This window comes from Neofelis nebulosa, chromosome 4 (assembly GCF_028018385.1).
Source record: "Neofelis nebulosa isolate mNeoNeb1 chromosome 4, mNeoNeb1.pri, whole genome shotgun sequence".
Classification (NCBI taxonomy): Eukaryota; Metazoa; Chordata; class Mammalia; order Carnivora; family Felidae; genus Neofelis; species Neofelis nebulosa.
Genome location: NC_080785.1, coordinates 65,409,104 through 65,429,341, shown reverse-complemented (window position 1 = coordinate 65,429,341; position 20,238 = coordinate 65,409,104). Strand labels below are relative to the sequence as shown.

Here is a 20,238-nt window from a genome sequence, read left to right as displayed (position 1 = left end):
GTGTGTGTGTGTGTGTGTAAATCTAGTCTAGTTTAATGTCAAGGCTTCATTCTCTCAACCAGTTAAAACTTCTCCTCTCACCAGCTCAGGCCTGCTTCAACCTAGAAAATCTAGAGTTTGATGGGGGCCATTCTGAACTTCGACTCTTTGCTGCTTTCTTTTCTAGGTTTTGGTGATTTCTCATTGTTAGGACTTGCCTACCTGCAGTTCCTTATGTGAGTAAGAGATGGATGCCTTCTCCTGTGTGTTTCTTACAACTCATTTTCAGAACTGAAGTTCCTTTTGTCTCTTCTTTGCTTGGTATCACCTCATTCCCAATAGGCTGTCCTCTCTAGCTAGATCCCTTTCTAGATAACCAGAGTCTTCTCTCTTTCACATCTCATCATTATTCCTAAGATAAGCACATACACACTCTTGCTCTGTAAGCTCAGAAAGACAGTCATTCCATCTGTGGCCCTGATTTTTTTTTTTTTTTGCTGCTCTGCCACTACAGCTAGACAGACGCGGATCACCACTCAGTCTCTGTGACCCTCAGACTTGTAGGGGGAAACGCTCAGAGTACTTTTCAGAAAATTCCTCTCATAGAGGGACTCCCTTTAAAACATCTCTTCTAAAGAAATCCTTTCTTTCTTATCTCACCTTTACTGTCTTCAGGCTTCTCTAATGAATTGTCAGACCAATTTTTTTGTGTGTAAGGCTTTGAAGTAAATATTTTCTGAAGTATTTTATCAGTGCATATCTTTAAAAAATGAAATTTCAGACCATTTATGATATACAGAGAGAGCAGATTTCACCCAAGCCATGAATCCTTTAATGTAAGTATGTCAAATATCCTGTCACCATGACTCAAATCAAGGTTTTTTGTTTTTTTTTTTTTTAGTTTTTGTCACTTCTTCACATACTCTCTACCAGTTCCTCAGCTCTTCAAGGTCCCTAGGCCCTCCTCTTCCTTTTGATTTTATCCCTCTCTTTTTAAAACAATTTTTGAGGGGCGCCTGGGTGGCGCAGTCGGTTAAGCGTCCGACTTCAGCCAGGTCACAATCTCGCGGTCCGTGAGTTCGAGCCCCGCGTCAGGCTCTGGGCTGATGGCTCGGAGCCTGGAGCCTGTTTCCGATTCTGTGTCTCCCTCTCTCTCTGCCCCTCCCCCGTTCATGCTCTGTCTCTCTCTGTCCCAAAAATAAATTTAAAAAAAAAAAAAAAAAAATGTTGAAAAAAAAAAAAATAAAACAATTTTTGAGGGGCATGTGGGTGGTTCAGTTGGTTGAGCATCTGACTTCAGCTCAGGTCATGATCTCACGGTTTATGAGTTAAAGCCCCACATCGGGCTCACTGCTGTCAGTTCAGAGCCTGCTTCAGATCCTCTGTCCCTCCTCTCTATCCCTCCCCAGCTTGCACTCTCTCAAAAATAAATATATATATATATATATATATATATATATATATATATATATATATATATATATAAATGAAACCTGTTTTTTGGCATTTAATGTATACTTTAGAAAAAAACATTAGAGCCCTCTATTATAATTCCCCAGCTCTCTCTGAATCCATTGTTCTGTTTTGTTTTGGTTTTAAGTTTATTTTGAAAGAGAGAGAGAGTGAGTGAGCCGGGAGAGGGACAGAGAGAGAGGGAGAGAAAATGCTTAGCAGGATCCGCAGTGTCAGTGCAGAGCCCAGTACAGAGCTCAAATCCCTGAACTGTGAGATCATGACCTGAGCCGAAGTAAGATACTTGACTGAGGCACCCAGGAGCCCCTCTGGATCCATTGTATTGTTTCATCTTAACTGTTTTTTTGTTCTGGCCAGAAATAACTGGAAGAACTTGGGAATCTAGATTCACTACAAATTTATGCCTCCTACATTAAACCACATCTCATTGCTGTCTTTTGTGAGCTCCTTATCAGATTTCTTGTGGCAGCTATTTCAAATCTTTGCCACATATCTCAAGTCTGTTTCATTCCCAGCATCCTCATTTTTTCAAGAGGACTCTATCTCTTAACTTCACTGAGGAAAAGGGCCTGTATCCCCATCTTCTCCCTTCTCAACTTGAGAAATAGTCTTTCATACTTTTCCTAATTCAATTTTCATTACTCTCTACCTCAGTCTCTTATTTCCTGTCTCAGAAGAAAAAAAAAATGTTTGTTTTTGTTCTTCCAAAAATCATCCTTCCCTTCAAAATCTGGTTTTCTATTCTCAGTAAGCCATTATACACACTTTTTCCAAATCAGTCTTTTTGAAAGATTATTTTTCACTTGTCCTTCCAGGATAAAAAACTCAAGGAAGGAGTTCTCCATTGTCCATACTGTAGGGCAGACATCAGGGTTTAACCTTGACTTCAAGGCTATCTGTAATCTGCCTCCACACTAATACTACAGATAGCTCTCTTTCAGCTTAAGTCCTAGTTTCTCTACAGTCTTTAGTACCAGACTGATTTCTTTTTCATTTCTTTGCTAGACTATTCATTTGGCATTCAGTAGAGGTTTCTTTGCATTCTTATTCATCTTTTTATGTGGAGGTTCTTTTTATGAGCTAGATTACAAATGCGAATGGGACAGAATATTTCTTTCATACTTTCTTGAAGACTGGGAGTTTCAAAGTTACACATAATTTTTTCTAAGATAAATTAAAATTGTTTCTAGTGGTCCTTCACTGCTAGCTTATTTCCTATTAGTTGTTACTAAAATTACTTTCTAAACTTTTATTTTGTTGAATGACAATGGAAATAGTTCAGATTCTATTTTTTTGCCTTACATGCCCAAGGCTATTTGTTGAAACAACAAACGCTGTCTGAAAATGTAAATTTCTGCCAGCCATGACCCAAATATGTATAAAAGGCCAAGAGTAAAAGACATAAGAAAATATCTGTTCAGCAACTTTAAAATAATATCTTTTCTCAGAATAGTTTCTATCCCTGTCTAGTTCACTCAGCATTTCTGCTAATATCTACAAGTACCTGTTGATTATAGTAAATTTCTTTGAAGTAGAGATACAGTTTTAAATTAAAAAGAAATTGTCTTCTCCAGAACGAAGAACACTGGCATTGTCTAAGAGGGTAAAATTAATCTTAAAAAATAGCTATATTTCATATTTTTTGTACATAAATTGAGAAGAAACAGTCTTATTTATAAAGGTATTTTCTTTCTCATCATAGCCCTACCAATATGTCTGCAAGAGTAACCTTATGTTATTGAATGAAATCTGTATTGTATTCAAAGGTATGCCACATACTGCACTAGGTACTTGACATATACTAAGATAATAAGGCATGAATCTGGCCCTTTGGGTGGATAATACATCATTTGAATGTAATTATGAAAACTAGGTAGCATTTGATAGGAATGTAAGTGAGGATAGGCTAAGTTATGCAACACAAACCCAAAAATCTCAAAATTTTACTGGATTAACACAAGTTGAATTCTCATGCAAAATAACATATCAATACAGATTGGCAGAGTGATGCTGCACATCCTAGTAACTTGGGGACCGAAACTGAAGGCAGTTTTATTTCAACATAGGTAGTCCTTGGTACTGTAGCAGGAAATATGGCAAATTGCAGAATGGCTTTTTAAAATTATGTTTGGAAACTTACACACATATCACTCCAGCTTACATTTCATAAATTACATAGTTAAACCTACTTTTAAGATGCCAGGGAAGTTGGGCGCTCCTAGGTGGGTCAGTTGGTTAAGCATCTGACTCTTGATTTTGGCTCAGGTCATAATCTCATGGTTCATGAGTTCAAGCCCCCTGCATCAGACTCTGTGCTGACAGTGCAGAGCCTGGTTGGGATTCTCCCTCTCTCTGCCCGCCCCCCAAACTTGTTCTTTCTCTTTCTTTCACCCTCCCTCCCTCCCTCTCTCTCTCAAAATAAATAAACTTTTTAAAAAAAGATGGCACCTGGGTGGCTCAGTCGGTAAAGTGTCCAACTCTTGGTTTTGTCTCAGGTCATGATCTTGTGGTTTCATGAGTTCACAGACCCTTCTGGCAGCATCTGGAGCTTGCTTGGGATTCTCTCTCTTCCTTTCTTTCTTCCCCACCCCCATTCGCACTGTCTCTCTCTCTCTAAATAAATAAATAAATTAAAAAAAAAAGAAAAACCAAACCAAAGAAGTATAATGCTGCTATATGCTACCATACTTAAAAGGCCTTTCTGGTATTTGAAGCAACATAGGGGAATCCATGGAGAAAAAAAATGTGTGTATAGTTTCTATGGGGGTAACTGCATAAAAGTTTGAAAAGTGTAGTCATAGTTAGCTAATGTTTAAAAAAAACCTTTTTTAATAAAAATTTGAGCAGGGGCAGTTTTAAGCTTACAGGAACTGAGTGGCAAGTATAGAGAGTTTCCATATGCCCCCTCATTCTTGTTCTCGTATTAACATCTTGCATTACTGCGGTACATTTTGTTACAATTAATGAGGCACTATTTGAAGTCCACAATTTATATTAGGATTCACTGTATTGTATATTTCATAGGTTTTGAAAAATTTATGATAACATATATCCACCTGTACAGGATCATTCAGAATAGACTGTCCAAAACAATCTCTTGTGCTCCACCTATTTACCCCTCCATCCCTTCCCTCAAACCTCTGGCAACCACAGATCTTTTTCCTGTTTCCATAGTTTTGCCTGTTCCACATGTCATATAGTTGGAATCATATAACATATATGAGAAGAGCATAGCTGGAGTACTGAAACTCTGTGACTTCAAGACTTATTCTAAAGCAACAGTAATCAAGATAATGTGGTATATTTTTTTTAAAGAAGACAATGTAATATTAGCAAAAGAGCAGACATATAGATCTGTGCAACACAATCGACAGTCCAGAAATAGACCCTTATATATATGGCAGAGACAGAGGGAGACAGAGGATCCAAAGCAAGCTCTGTGCTGACAGCAGAGAGCCTGATGCAGGGCTCAAACCCACAAACTGTGAGATCATGCCCTGAGCCAAAGGCAGATGCTTAACTGACTGAGCCACCCAGGCGCCCCTATAAGTCTCTTTTTTAAAATAACTTTGTCAAAAGAATAAAAGTCTTCTTGCATATATATGTGTGTTCTAAGCATACTTACACATAATATCCTTTTATCTTTGCAGGCACTGGAACCCACCTCTTTCTTTACTTGACATACCCTCCTAAGGCCTATAAACTTGGTTTTATTCCTTCTGTCATCAGTGCCCCTCATTACTTCTTCTGGTACAATATTTCCTGAGAAAGTAGTCTCTTCAGTGTTCTCAGGGTTCCTATAATCTTAGTCAAATAGTCTCCTTCAGGAATACACTCAAAATCATACAATCTAGGTAACTGGGTAAACTTCGGTGAATGACTTAATCTCTGCCTCATTTCTTCATTTTAAAATGGAGACCATAATAAATAATACTTACTCATTGGAGCTTTGGTGCGGGGCTATTTTATCTGTGTTTTAGAGTTTGGTTATAGTGTCGATGAGCCTGACCAGTATCTAATTCACTTTTCCATTCAGTTGAATGTTCACAAGAAAAAGAAATGAAATGGTTTTAATAAGATAAAGATGAAAGGGCGCCTGGGTGGGTCAGTTGGTTGAGCATTGACTCTTGACTTTGGCTGGGGTCATGATCTCATGATCATGGGACCAAGCCCCCTTTCCAGCTCTGTGTTGAGCGTGGATTCTGCTTGGGATTCTCTCTGCCTCTCCTACCACTCTCCCTGCCTTAAAAAAAAAAAAAGAAGATGAACTGTATATGTATTTTATGTCTATTACTTACAAAACACTGAGAACACGTCCATTGTTTTCACTTTTTTCATTTGAGGATCATCTAAAATTATTTTAATAGAACTATATTTTTTTAAATACTCCTTAAAAATTTAATTTTAAGCAAGGGTTAATTTTTTTGTGTATTTTTCATGGTAAAGAAATGGCTTTTTTTTTTTTTTCCCATTGCAACTCCAACTTTGTTAAGGAGCAGCTGCCTGCACTGCTAATGTCAAATGTAACTTTAGCTTTCAATTCATTGCTGTGGTTGTGTTTCCAGAGCCTGCTGTAAGAGATAAACCCATTGCAAATGAAGACAGCATTCATTTCCTTCCACCTCAGGCCACACAGAATTGATTGAGGTAATAAAATGACAGCACCTTGTAATATACTGAAGGCTCTTTAATTCGAAAACCAGTTCAAACCTGATTCAGAGCTTGTTTAAAGCTAATTTATAGCTTGCATAATTTTTAGCTGGCCAACCAAGGTAAAGGATGATATATGAAAACTGATAAAGAATTAACTTATGATACATTCAGACTTGTCTTATTAAAGTCAACTGGAATTAAAAAACAGAGGTGGGAGGGGAATGGCAGAAATAATTGGTAAGCTTTGCTTCACATAGGTTAGCATTGTTGACAACAGTTTAAATTTTTCATCATCTCATTTCAGACCTAAATTCTTGTCCTGTCTTTGTAAAATCAGTTCTATTTGCATTTCTTGTATTTTAAAGTCCTTCATTTTTCATCACATATGTATTAAGGTTGGCGAGGCTGGGTGCAGTTAGCAGCTGCTCTGACTTCCACCGTGCCAAATCATGCCACGTTGGCAGTGCTGCTGCTGAATAGTTGTGTCTGTTAGCATTTAATTCAGTCTTTTTCAAGATGCAAGGGGAAAGGAGTTAGAACTCTTCAGTTTTATTTGGGCTGAAAAAATCAGTAGGCTTTTTGCCTTTGTGGGCTGTTTTTATCTATTGGAGTGTATTTATCCTTTTTGACCCACAAATAACATAACTACCATAGTAAAGTATTCTATACTCTGAATGAAACCAAATTTTCAGAAATTTCAAGTCAGCATTCATGAATAAAAAATGGATTACATTTTCCTTTTTTATATTTAAATCCTTTACATAGTTATTGATGTGGTTTGAAGTGTTGAGGTTCAGAGCCCACAGCCAAGAAAGAATTGAGATGTCTTCCGTGTGAAAAGGCGGTTTTATTAAAGCACCAGGACAGGACCAGTGGCAGAAAGAGCTGCCCTGGGATTGTGAGGAGTGACTGATTATATACTTGGGTGTTGGGGGAGGTGAAGGTAAGGGACATTTCCGAAATGACTTTCATACGCTAAAGAAGAGTCTCAGAACCTTGGAGGCCCAGCTACTGTCACGCTAAAGTTGTTTTTGCCTCTAGTAAAGCATTAACATTAAGACAGTTGCAAGTTCCTGGAGGAGTGTTACACTCTGCCGGCCTCAAGTATTTGTCAGTGGGCTGCACGTTATATCAAAACTTAATTTTATCTACATTTCTCTGCCTTTGTTCCCCACATCAGTTACAGCTTTTTTGTGTTAAAAAAAAAAAAAAGACATTGGAGGATGGGCATATTTTTTGCCATACGCTATTATTATAGGATCCTAGAAAATGTTGAAACTGAGAAGGGCATTTACCATCCTTAACCCCGTGTATCAACTTAGTCCATTGCAAATGTTTTGGATATCTCAGCTAAAAATATCAATAAACATATATAAACATAATTTACATATATGAGACCGTATTTTCATATTCTGTAATTTTTTTTTTAATGTTTGTTTATTTTGAGAGAAAGAGATCGTGAGTAGCAGCACACAGGGAATGGGCAGAGAGAGGCAGACAGAAAATCCCAAGCAGGTTCTGTACTAACAGCACAGAGTCCAGCGCAGGGCTGGATCCCACGGAACCACGAGATCAGGACCTTAGCTGAAGTTGTAAGCTCAACTAACTAAGCTACTCAGGCGCCCCTGTAATTTCTCCAGTGCAACTTGTCTAGCTATTTTGTGAGGTATTAAGACAAAAAAGATTGTGGTTAATCTAATTATGCCCATAGTAAGCATGGCCATAATTATTTAATTACTCTTTTGAAAATTACAGAGAGGTACATGCTTATTACGGAATAATATATAAATATGAAAATAGAAACCAGTTAGGGAATAGCCATTGCTAGCATTGTTATTTTTTTCTATGTGTATTTTTAAAGATCTTAACATAACGTAACATATGCCATGCATTCTGAGGGCAGAGTTGCTCCAAGGGACAAAAATTGGTTCTCACAGGAATAAAAACCAAAGAGGGTTTGTGACCTCTATCGCTGAACCTTTTCTGATAAAATCTTATTTTTAGTATTTAATTTGTCTCCGGTTTTCTTGGGTGTCGCACAAGAAGTACTATCATTGAGATCACGAAGAATACACAAAAATGTATAATGATCAGTGCTATAAAACAGTGACAAACAAATGGTTGTGATCATATGACATTTCATCAATTGCTTTATCTTGAAGTTATTTCACATTTGCCTGCTGGCTGTTATTGACCATCTTGTGGATGCTGTTTATAACTTAGGCTTTAAGAATAAAAAGATTTATTATTTACTATTATAAACATTATTTAATCCATCATTAATTATTTCAGTTCCTGAAATTAGAAAATACTGACAATATATGAATGATTATTTAGCAGCTATTTTCTCTTATCAAGCAAAACCTAAAGTTCACTAAAATTTTAAGACTTACTTAATTTTTCAGTTACTTTTACTAGAAATGTAATAGTTTGAATGATTTAAGTTTTGCACTGTTATTCTTACATGTTTATGTTACATGTAACGACATAATTTTTAAATTTTGTAATGTTACTTTATGATTTAAGTATAGTAGACACACAGTGGTACATTAGTTTCAGGTGTACATCATGATTGGACAACAGTATAGTTTACATGTTGTTCACCATAGGTGTAGCTGCCTCTGGCACCACACAATTCTATAACAGTATCATTGACAGTATTCCTTATGCTGTGCCTTTTATTCCTGTAATTTATACATTACAGAGGAAGCCTGTATCTCTTACTCCCTTTTGCCCATTTTGCTCATCCCCCAATTCTCCTCCCCTCTGGCAACCATCAGTTTTTTTCAGTATTTATAGGTCTGGTTCTGCTTCTTGTTTATTCATTTGTGTTTTTTAGATTCCACATGAGTGAAATTATATGGTATTTGTCTTTCTAGGTCTGACTTATTTCACTTAGCATTGTACTCTCTGCTCTATCCCTGTTGTTGCAAATGGCAAGATCTCCTCCTCTTTTATTGCTAGTAAAATTCCATTTTGGGTATGTGTGCATATCACATCTTCCATATCCATTCATCTGTGGATGGACACCTAAGTTGCTTCCATATCTTGGCTATTGTAAATAATGCTGCAGTAAACATAGTTTATTAGTGTTTTTATTTTCTTTGGGTAAATTTAAAAATTCTGGTTTTAGTTTTTTGAGGAACTTCCAAACTGTTTTCCACAGTGACTATACCAATTTACATTCATACCAACAGCACACTAGGATTCAATTTTCTCCTTATCTTTGTCAACACTTGTCTTTTTGATTTTAACCATTCTGACAGGTATAAGGTGATATCTCATTGTGATTTTGATTTGCATTTCTCTAATGATCAGTGATGTTGAGAATCTTTCATGAATCTGTTGGTCATCTGTTAAGTCTTCTTCGGAAAAATGTCTAATCAGGTCCTCTGCCCATTTTTTAATTGGATTATTTTGACCTAATTTATATAAATTAAGATTACTCAGCAATTGTAGTTACACAGTTAAGTTACATATTAATAGCTTTTAATTTTAAATTTGTTAAATTATAAATTTATAAAAATTTATATTTATTCATAACCTTAGATAAAGAGTTAAGCTCTTTTTAAGCATAAAGCTTAACTCCTTTTTATTATATAAAGTACAGCTATACAAACAGCACATACACAGATATACAATATATCTGTGGCATTAAAATTTCATGGGAGGCACTTATGAAAAAAATTTCTTAAAAAAATTTTTTTTAACATTTATTCATTTTTTGAGAGACAGACATAGCATGAGTGGGGGAGGGACAAAGAGGGGGGAGGGGCAGAGAGAGAGGGAGACACAGAATCTGATGCAGGCTCTAGGCTCTGAACTGACAGCACAGAGCCCAACATGGGACTCAAACTCGCAGACCATGAGATCTTGACCTGAGCCGAAGTCAGATACTTAACCGACTGAGCCACCCAGGCGCCCCTACTTACGAAAAAATTTCTAAGAAAACTCTTTGGGGGATGCTAATAAAAAAGGGTTGAGAAACACTAGCATAAACAACTTTTACATTGCTCTTTTCCTTAATATTCCATAATTAGCATTAAGGGGTAGCTGAGTGTTCCAGTTGGTTAAGTGTCAAACCTTTTTTTTTAATAAAGTTTTTTTTTTTTAATGTTTACTTACTTATTTTGAGAGCAAGCAAGAGGGGAGGCATAGAGAGAGGGAGAAAGACAGAATCCCAAGCAGGTTCCATGGCTCAGCATGGAGCTGGACAGACGTGGGGCAAGATCATGACCTGAGCTGAAATCCAGAGTCTGACACTTAACCAGCTGAGCCACCGAGGCACCCCTAAGTGTCAGACTACGGATCTCGGCTTAGGTCATGATGTCACAGTTAACGAGACAGAGCCTAGCATGGGGCTCTGTGCTGACAGCATAGGAGCTTGCTTGGGATTCTCTGTCTCTGCCCTTCCCTGCGCTGTCTCTCCCTCCCTCCCTCCCTCCCTCTCTCTCTCTCTCTCTCTCTCTCTCTCTCTCTCTCTCAAAATAAATAAATATTTAAAAAAAATTATTTTTTCATAAAGTCAGTTTTGTGACCTACACACGGTGTATGTTGCTAAATTAAGAAGTAAATAGATCTATTTGTGACATCAGTCATTATAATCAGTTTTATTTGAAACATATTTTGAGATCATAATCCTTAAATATCCATAAAGTACTAGATCACTTTGTGATTGTTGGAGACAGAATTGTAAATATCCATGTAGAGAGTGAAACATAAGTCTTAATAAATCTAAGTTTCAGTAGGATTCCTTTGTAACATTTTTTGTGTGTTACTATTTGAAGTCTTTCAAATGATCTGACCTTTGTTTTACTGTGGCCCTTGTGGTTTGTATGCATATTTTTGTCTTCTATAATTCTAGGGTTTGATTTATGAGTCTACTTATTCACACACATTAATGCCTTTACCCTGGCCACTACTATACTATGAAGATTTAAAAACGAGTAAGACATTTTGTCTAATAATTACTTAAAAATGGTAGCCAAATAGAATTCTTCCTCTGAGTAATTCTATCTCATTGGGAAACAGGCATGTAAATTGAAAGACTAAAGACCTATTACTCTCCTTTAAAAGTCCCAGGTATATGAAAAAATTAAAAAATAAAAATAAAGTCCAAGGTATATGATACTATTGTTTCATGGAGCCAAGCAAGCAAATACTTGGCAGAATGAAGTACAACAATGACAAACGTTTTACCATATAAATCATATATATTTTACACTAATAATATTTTAATTTCTAAAACTTACCTCATGTCTATATTTCCAATAATTATTTTCAGCAAAACAGATTCTAGGAGACAAGCACACTAAGACTGAGAATTGTATATTTTTTATTGTTATTGTGTATGGCTTGAAGACATATTTCTTTTTTATTTATTTACCTCCATTCTTACTTGGTTCAAAGTCACTAAATTTTAAAACTCCTTGACTTCAACCATATAATATACAAATTTATTTTTAAAAATAGCATTCCAAATTTTTAAGTGAATTTGGAGCCTTTGTAACAGGTGATTTTGAAACCCAAATAATGTAACCAAATGGAAACATATGGTTGTTATATTTTTCTCATTTTTATAGCTCTAGAAGGATGTTCTTTTTAGAGCAAATATTTTATTTTTTCCCTGTATGAGTTCTTACAATCTATTAAAACAAAGACTTTGGAGATATTCTCACCACAGAAATCTCAGGGACTAGAACTGCCTGCAAAAAAAAAAAAAAAAAAAAACACAAAAAACAACTATTTTCATATTTACAACATTTATGTAAGAACATTTTGTTTTATAAGCAGACTGCTTTTTAGATATGTTCTTCTAGTCCCACTGAAATTTAACAATAAAAAGAAGTTGGTTTCAAAGTAATTTTAAGCAAAAATTATGCCTAGCACAGAACTAATTTAAAAATTTACAGATTTATTTACAAGTGACCTATTAAGAGAAAACATTTAATTTGTATATTGTCTGTTATTAAAAATAAGACATTTATCTATATTTAACCTTCAGAGTCATTGTGTTTATTTCAATGTATACTTGGTTCTTCTAACATTTGGAGGGTATTAACACGACTTAGTAGCATTTGCATATAGGAAGATTCATTTTAGAAACTCTGTTCTCTATTTGAGTAGCTTTATGTATTGACCTAGGTAAAAGCATGATCAAGTTAACTAATTGTCCATTCTTATGAACTTCATATTGAGAGGAAAGTAGACAAACAGAAATCATCAGCCTTTAATTTGAAATAAAGCATTTTACAAAGTTTTATTATGTTTAAATGAAGAATGTATTTTACATTAACCCTAAAGTATAAGTGATATAAAATGTTAAAAGGCAAATGTATGGAGTATACCAAGCATTTAGCTTTGTTTCTGAAAGAAATGAAAAATAAATTACAAAAAATGAAAAAGTCGAATAGTAACTTTTGGTGTATCTTTTAAGGTACCAAAAGTTATAGTAGGAATACAAAATATAGTAAATGTTCTTAGAATTGATGAGAGTTAAGTAAAATTTTCCATAGGATATGATGTACTCTTATAAATAATGTACTAAGACATCATTATAATCAAGTTCATATAATAAGGCATTGACTTCTGGATTCCTGTCAGAGTGTGGGGATGAGCTGGCTTCTGATGCCAGTTATTTGCAGAGCCACAAGTCTTTACCCATTTCTACATATTATTCTACACAAATCCCTGTGTAAGTCCCTACACACATTTTTTATATGTGATTCTGCACATGTCTCTGTACACCAACCTTTTTATACCCCTATATACATCCTTACAGGCATTCTGACACATTCTACACATATCCCTACACACTGAGCCCTTGCAGAGCCTTTTCCAAGACCCTTTGTACACACACCCTCTATGTATGTATACACTCGACAGTCAAAACTTGCCTTTCTTGTCCTTATTATATATGATATACCCTATCTTATTCTTTTCTATTAAATTTTACTGTTAAAGCCAAATTGTTCAGAAGTCACTAAATCCATATTTTGTGTAGACTAGAACATGCTTGCTGTTCTAGCACATTTGGACTGATACATAGGTCAGTATTTTTTTGTTACATGTCTAGGCATATGAATACAGGTGAAGCAAATATAAGCTAGGTGGAAGTAAGATTTTACTTACAATCCAAATTTTGTATAACATTTCTTTAAAGCTTTCATGTTCTCATTGTTCAGCAGTGATGAGCTATAAATTTATAAATTTTTTTCTCACCATATGATAAACTGCAGAATATCTTACATAGAAATATTTAAAGAAACTAGAAGTTCAGGCAAAAAGCTTCAAATGATAGGATTTGAAAGAGTTTTAGGATTGAAATTTCTATCCTTTATGATTTAATGATTGGCTTCATGCCAATAGAATGGCAGTAGGTTGCAAAGTTTGGCCTTATCTGAAATTGTTCCCAACTACTTACTGACATTAAGAAATGTTTAATTCCTAAAAAAAAATAAAAAAAAAAATAAAAGGAAGAAATGTTTAATTCCTGGGAAACATCTTTGATGTATGGTCAGTCTTTTCATGTCAATGTCAAAAGCCAGTATGTTTTGTGTTATCTTTATTATCCGTAAGGTAACCTCTTTCTTTATATGTCTATTTCTGTAAGATTGAAATTAAGTGAAACATGCCTGAGGAACATCAGGTTTATGGCAGTCATACCTGGATTTGAATATCTCCTCCTCCATTTGGTAGTTGTGATGCTCTGGGAAAATTCCTTAACCCTTCTGAGTTTCAATGTCATCATTGATAACTTAAAGATAATACTGTATAAGCTTGTTTTGAAGATCAGAGAATAGCCTATGTAGCATGCATAGCACAATTCTTGGCCCATTAAATCCTCTATAAATGGTAATACACATCATCGTGATAATTATTAATACAAAAAGCTATAGTAGGTATACAAAAGGTATAGTAAGTGTTTCTAGAATTGATGGGAGTTGAGTAAAATTTTCCATAGGATATGATGTAATGTACTAATACAATTATAGTAATAATAATCATGATGATATATAGTTAATACTTTTGTTGCTAATCTTATGTTTATCCTGATTGGTGAGCATAGCCAAGCTATTTTGTTTCATGTTTGATTTTTCATAACTCAAAGGATAGAATGCCAAAAAACTTACAGTAGCTTTTTATATAATTGTTACTGTCAAAAAGATTCTTTGAGAACAATGGTATCATATATAAATCTGGTTATAGGCTCTTTTTTTCTGGATTAATATAGAATTACAGCATAGTACTATTTCATATTTTCAACAAAGGATCACATGAATACTATATTTTTGAAGCATCTCAAGTTTTAATTTAAGCTATTATTCTTACATTTCATATGATACTGAATTATTGCTAGTAGCAGGTCAATAGATACTATAAATGTGCTCCAAATAAGTAATGTCTGCCTTAAAAATTTAGTTGGTTAGAATTATAAAGCATTTACCCAGGGAAAGAAATGGTTCCTCAAGGTTATTTGAGGAAAATAGCAGTTTCATGAGGAGTTCTATTCATAATATACTTCTTATTCATTTAGAATAGGTGAATCTTTGAATTTAAATCTAGAATTCACTTTGCAGATCAACTGCTCAAATGTTCTTAGACCTCATCCCCCTCAAGGTTATCTCTGTATTTAAGAATCTGGAGTTCCAAGAAGATTTGTGAATGAATTGTCAGAGACCCGTAATTGGGGCAGGTGGAGTGGCTCAGTCAGTTGAATATCCAACTTGGGCTCAGGTCATGATCTCGTAGTTCTTGAGTTCAAGCCCAGTGTCAGGCTCTGTGCTGTCAGCACAGAGCCAGCTTTTGATCCTCTATGTGCCCCCTTGTCTCTCTCTCTCTCTCTCTCTCTCTCTCTCAAAAATAATAAATAAATATTAAAAAAAAAGACCCATAATAAATAGCAGGGCCCAGCTCAGGACTTTAGACTTTATGTCTCCAAGTCCATTGGTCTTTGCCATATATAGTACTGATATTCAGTGTTCCATTGTGTACATTTGTGACTAAATCTCTTACAGTGTCTATATATTTCCCAAATATTGTATCATTTCCATGATTATCTAATTGGGCTTATTGTTTGGCATATGTAGACAAATATTTTCCCATTTTGATATAAAATAACTTATTTAAAATTTTTTCTTGCATTGTGGTATATAATAGTCTTGATCATCAAGAGCTTAATTGGATATATGGTTCCTACAAAAAGGTTTAATCTGTGTACAGATTTTATTTGAAATTAACAGCATTTTGCATCAATGTAGTATGTGACTGATAACAGGTATTTTTGTGTCTCATTTTTAAATGTAGTTTGAAACTGTTTCTAGTACCTATCAATTTTATACTGATCGCTTTATTAGTGATATTGCTGTTCCTAATTGATACTTCCTTCTCCTTACTGTGTAGTCTTCCAAAATTTAAAAAATACTGCATCATGAAAGAAAAAAAATAGCATATTTTCCTTAAATTATCAAACTATGAGAATTTTTTGTCCACAAAAACTTACGTAGCTACCTTTGAAATATCTAAATATCAGAGGTAAAAGGAAGAATTTACTTAAAACAAGCACCACTGATTATTATTTTTTATTTTTATATTAGGATTTTTTAGGCATGTTTTTTTAGAAATGCGTTTCAATTAAAGCCAAAGTTTTACTCTTTTTGGCTAAGTGTGCTATAGACAACAATGTTAAATTTATTATCAGTGTAGATTTGTGAACCAAAAACACATATCCCAAACACACAAAATTACAGATTTAAAATTTTCTCAGTAACCTTAAATATCCTCAAATTTAAAGCTGGTGGAAATACTTGACGCCCTTTTCCATTCTTACAGTGATACACATTGTAATTATTCACTGCTCTATAATGGATCATTTTTTATCTATATCTTGTGTCTTTTCTGTCTATATAGAGTAAATATTTATGTTTTCCCATTTTTCTGAACTGAGAGATACACATAAAATAGGTTTGAACTATCCACTATAACTCATTGAAAAGAAAGGCCTTACACTGATACTGTATGGAAGAGAAAACTATCTAAATCATTTCAGCAGCCAGCTTATAACCAAGATAACATCAGCATTTTCCTTCTTGAAAATGTATCTTCCATATATTAAAGTAAGGATGCTGTATTTTATTAAAAATAGTATGACAAGTTTAACCTATCATTATCACAAATCTAGCTTAAAGAAAATCTTACTATGTTTGATAGGGAGAAAAATAGTAAGATTTTCTTTTAGTCACATGTTCACTATACAAAACCACCAAAAAACAATGCAAAAAAAAAAGTAGTTCTTATGTTAATAGCACAATACTTTAAGTTCTCAAAGTCAAATCATTATCCTATATAAACATACAGTATTAAAATGACATTAATGATTTAATGGCTAGTTGGCTAATGTCATAAAAGTTACCAGTTTGAAAAATCTAGTATTTTCTGCTCATACAAAATGTAGCCCTGTAATTTACTGCTTCATCTTTTTGTAGTTAAGTATTTGTCTAGGATAGGAACAAGCTATACACTACTTGGTTGCATTACTTAAAAATTAGAAATAGGGGCACCTGGGTCGCTCAGGGTGTTGGGCTCCAACTCTTAATTTCAGCTCAGGTCGTGACCTCACAGTTCACAGATTCAAGCTCCACATGGGTCTCTTCGCTGACAGGGAAGAGCCTGCTTGGGATTCCCTCTCTCTCTGCCCTGTTCGTTTGCTCGCTCTCTCTCAAATAAACTTTTTAAAAAATTAGAAGTATACGTATGTATACTTCTATACATAATTACTTCTATAACGTAAGTCTGTTAGTAACAGACTTTACGTATGTTAGAAATATTTGACAGGCTTTGAGAATCCAGATTTACTTTACATTTCTTCACTTCTCCAACAATGAAAAATAAAATTTTATTGAACAATAGTCTCTATACTAATTAATATGCCCTTAATTAATTTTTGAAGATGGTATACTACAGTAATTTGTAAATAAATAAAATACATAAGCTTCATTTAGCATAATTTTTTATAAATAACTATGCATCATTTTAATTACTACTTTTTTCATATTACTGTTTATCTGTGGTATGTTTAGTAAGGAATTAAGTGACAGATTAATAGCTGCATTTTTAAATGTATTATTATATTCTTATACAAGTAATATATGTTTACTAAGATCATTCAAAAAATGCAAAAAAAAAAAAAAAGAATAAAGAAAACAAAACTCCTAACCTACCTCTCAGGTAACCACTGTTAGGATATTAGTGTATCTCTTTCTACCTTTTTATCTTGCCTTCATTTAACAAATATTTACTGAGCATTTTATAAGTATAAGGCCCCATAATAGTTGCTTAGTACCATGGCATCCATGACAGGATACAGCTCCTGTCTTCTTGATGCTTGCTTATAGTCTATCAGAGAATATAGACAAATGAGAAGGAAGCTATGGAAAAATAACTGAAGGTACTGTTAAAGCCAGTAGCAAGAGAACTAACCTGGTTTGTTGGGTCCCAGCAAATATTCTTGATATTTTTAGAATGTGGTAGGAGTGTTCTGTGATGCCAGTATCATAATAGGCGTATGTTCTCACTTGTTCTTTCCCTCTCTCCCTCTCCCTCTCTCTACTCTCTCTCGCTCTCTCTCTGTAGGTATATGTTCTCACTTCTTCTTTCCCTCTTTCTCTCCCTCTCTTATATTTTAAAATTTCCACTGGCTGTTTCACTGAGGATCTAGAAGAAAATAAAAGTTCTTGTGTGCATAAACCTTCATATCTGAAAAATTCACATTATTTTAAGAACCACTATGGTATCATTATCACTGCTATAAACTTAAATAGACTGAAAATGAGCAAATCTCCAAAATGTCTCTTAGGCAATTTCATTATGGGCAGAAAAGAATTTAGCATTTCCAAATTATTTTTATGATAATATAAAGTTGCTGATTCACTTGTTATAATTTATGGAAGTATTTCATCCAGCTTTAACACTGCTATTGTCTTAAAGCAATTAGCACAGTTACATATCAATTTTGCAATAATATTTTATAGCAATATACTTAATTTAATCAAACTATTTAAAGACAGTTTTTCTAATAATTACATGCTTTGTTTTTACCATTATGAAATATGCTAATGAATTTGAAAAATAACATGTATTAGATATATGAACAGTACTATAATCCTATTTGATTAAAAACAGTAAATTATTGTCATATAATGTTATAAACCTTTTAAGTTTTTGGTTTTCTATTTTTATTCTATTCTGTATGTTTTACATTACCATATTTTAAACTGGTTATATTAGCAAATTTAGGAAAATATAAAATCATATTTCATATTTAAAAATTTTAATAGTGGCAAATAAGCTCTTGAATATGTTGAGCCTAAATTCTTCATCATTAATTAACTGTATTAAATTAATTCTATTATCTTAAAATGTTTTATTGGAAAATCTAGACTTAGGACAGTATGTTTTATGACAGTTTCTAGTGCTTTATAATGAAAACATGAGGATTCCTATATTTATTTAAATATTATAAAATTAATTTTGAAAGAAAATTTTGTTATAATCAAAAACTTCATTTGAGACACTAATGCCAGAGAAATATCAGATAGAAAATATTTTAGTTCCTTGAAAAAGAATTTCTTCATTTGTTTAAATTTTCTTTGACAAACATGTTTTAATATCTCCCAGTCTTTCAGAGACCCTAACTTTGACCTCATCCTTTCTCCAGTTACTACCTCCTGATTACAGTCATGTAGTGTCAATTCTCAGAACACTAAACTGAAGTTGAGAAAATCATTCTGAAATGACTGTTTATGGTTGGGTGTATAAAGCAACATATATGCATATTTTTTTAAAGGAGTTCTAGATCTCTGCTTTGTGAAAGTTTCCCTTTCATACATATATTCAGCTTCATATGGTCATTTTGAGACTAGGACATACAGACTTAAAAGGAGATGGTGAAAGATGTTCTTATGGACAGTAAATGCAGTGGACTCTGCAAACCAGTGCTGCAGTTTTTGTTTTTGTTTTTGTTTTTTGTTTCTTATTCAAGCTGAAAGTCTAGGGGACCAGGACAGAGATATATATACCATATATTGTTTATAGAGGAGGTAGATTTTTATGCTGCAGGAAAGGTTTGATTAATATATGGAAGATATAAAATATAATGCTTGACTAAAAGCCCAGAAATAGTATTGCTAGAAGCCCAAGCTATCAGGAGTAATTTTACCATGAGTCTTTTGGTCTTTCTACCATGGTTCAAAGATTGCTGCTATAGCTCCAGTCTTAAAATTAAACAAGAAGGATGAAATGCAAAATGACATGTCCTGGCCCCTCTTTAAATTATTTCAACTGGGCTTTGATCTCTACCATTCTACTGAAATGATTCTTGTAAGGTCACTTACAGTGTCTTTCTTGTCAAAGTAGTCATGCCTCTGCTTGAATCTTATCTGACTTCTTAATATCTTTTGGCAATCAATTGGCCATTTCCTCTTTCTTGAAAATGTTCTTATCTTGGTTTCTGTGGCCCATATTGTCCCCTAATTTTCTTCATACAAAACTGGCAACTCCTCAGTCCTGTTAGCTAAATTCTTCACCTCTACCTAAGTTGTATTAACATGGCTTATTAGTCCTTGGGGCCTTTTTCTTCTCTATTTACGTATTGTTCCCTAGATGATTGCAAATAGTCTTATAATAACTATACGTTGAGGACTTCAAAACTTCTAATACCAGCCCTTAATTCTTCTTCCAAGATCTAAATTCATCTGCCCAAATATTTGCTGACATTGGCATTGAATATCTAAAGACTGTCTTAAGCTCAATACTGCCAAAATAGAATTCTTATTTCCTCATTCTTCATCACTCCCATCACAACTATGTCTCCCATAGTCTTTACCAACTTATCCATTTTTGGGTGCCAACAACAGAGGAATCATCCCTAATTACTTTTTTGTTGTTGTTGTTGATTTCCATATCTACCTATCAGCCTGCCCTTACTCTAAACTATAACATACTCTGAACCATATTATACTTTCTACTCCTACTACTACTACAATACTTTAAGACACTCTCATTCCTGATACGGACTATTGCAGTAGCCTTTTGCCCTATGTTCCTATTTTCATTCTTACCTATCCTCTATTTTCT

At 34.0% G+C, this 20,238-nt stretch overlaps 1 protein-coding gene across 4 annotated transcripts in view; it reads left to right on the top strand.

Annotated features, from left to right (window-relative positions):
- The window catches only part of PHF14 (PHD finger protein 14), a 214,800-nt gene that overhangs the window by 173,229 nt on the left and 21,333 nt on the right, over window positions 1–20,238 (top strand). The window contains exon 18 of one of the 4 annotated variants that reach the window (XR_009260448.1): window positions 6,018–6,099. The exons of 2 other annotated variants lie outside the window; for them this stretch is intronic. Coding sequence is in view for 1 of the 2 variants with exons in the window: in XM_058724984.1 (XP_058580967.1) it covers window positions 167–190 (24 nt within the window). In the remaining variant the exon portion in view is untranslated. Of the gene's footprint in view, window positions 1–166; window positions 206–6,017; window positions 6,100–20,238 lie in introns of those variants that run through there. One more of the 4 variants, XM_058724984.1, reaches the window with a different exon arrangement.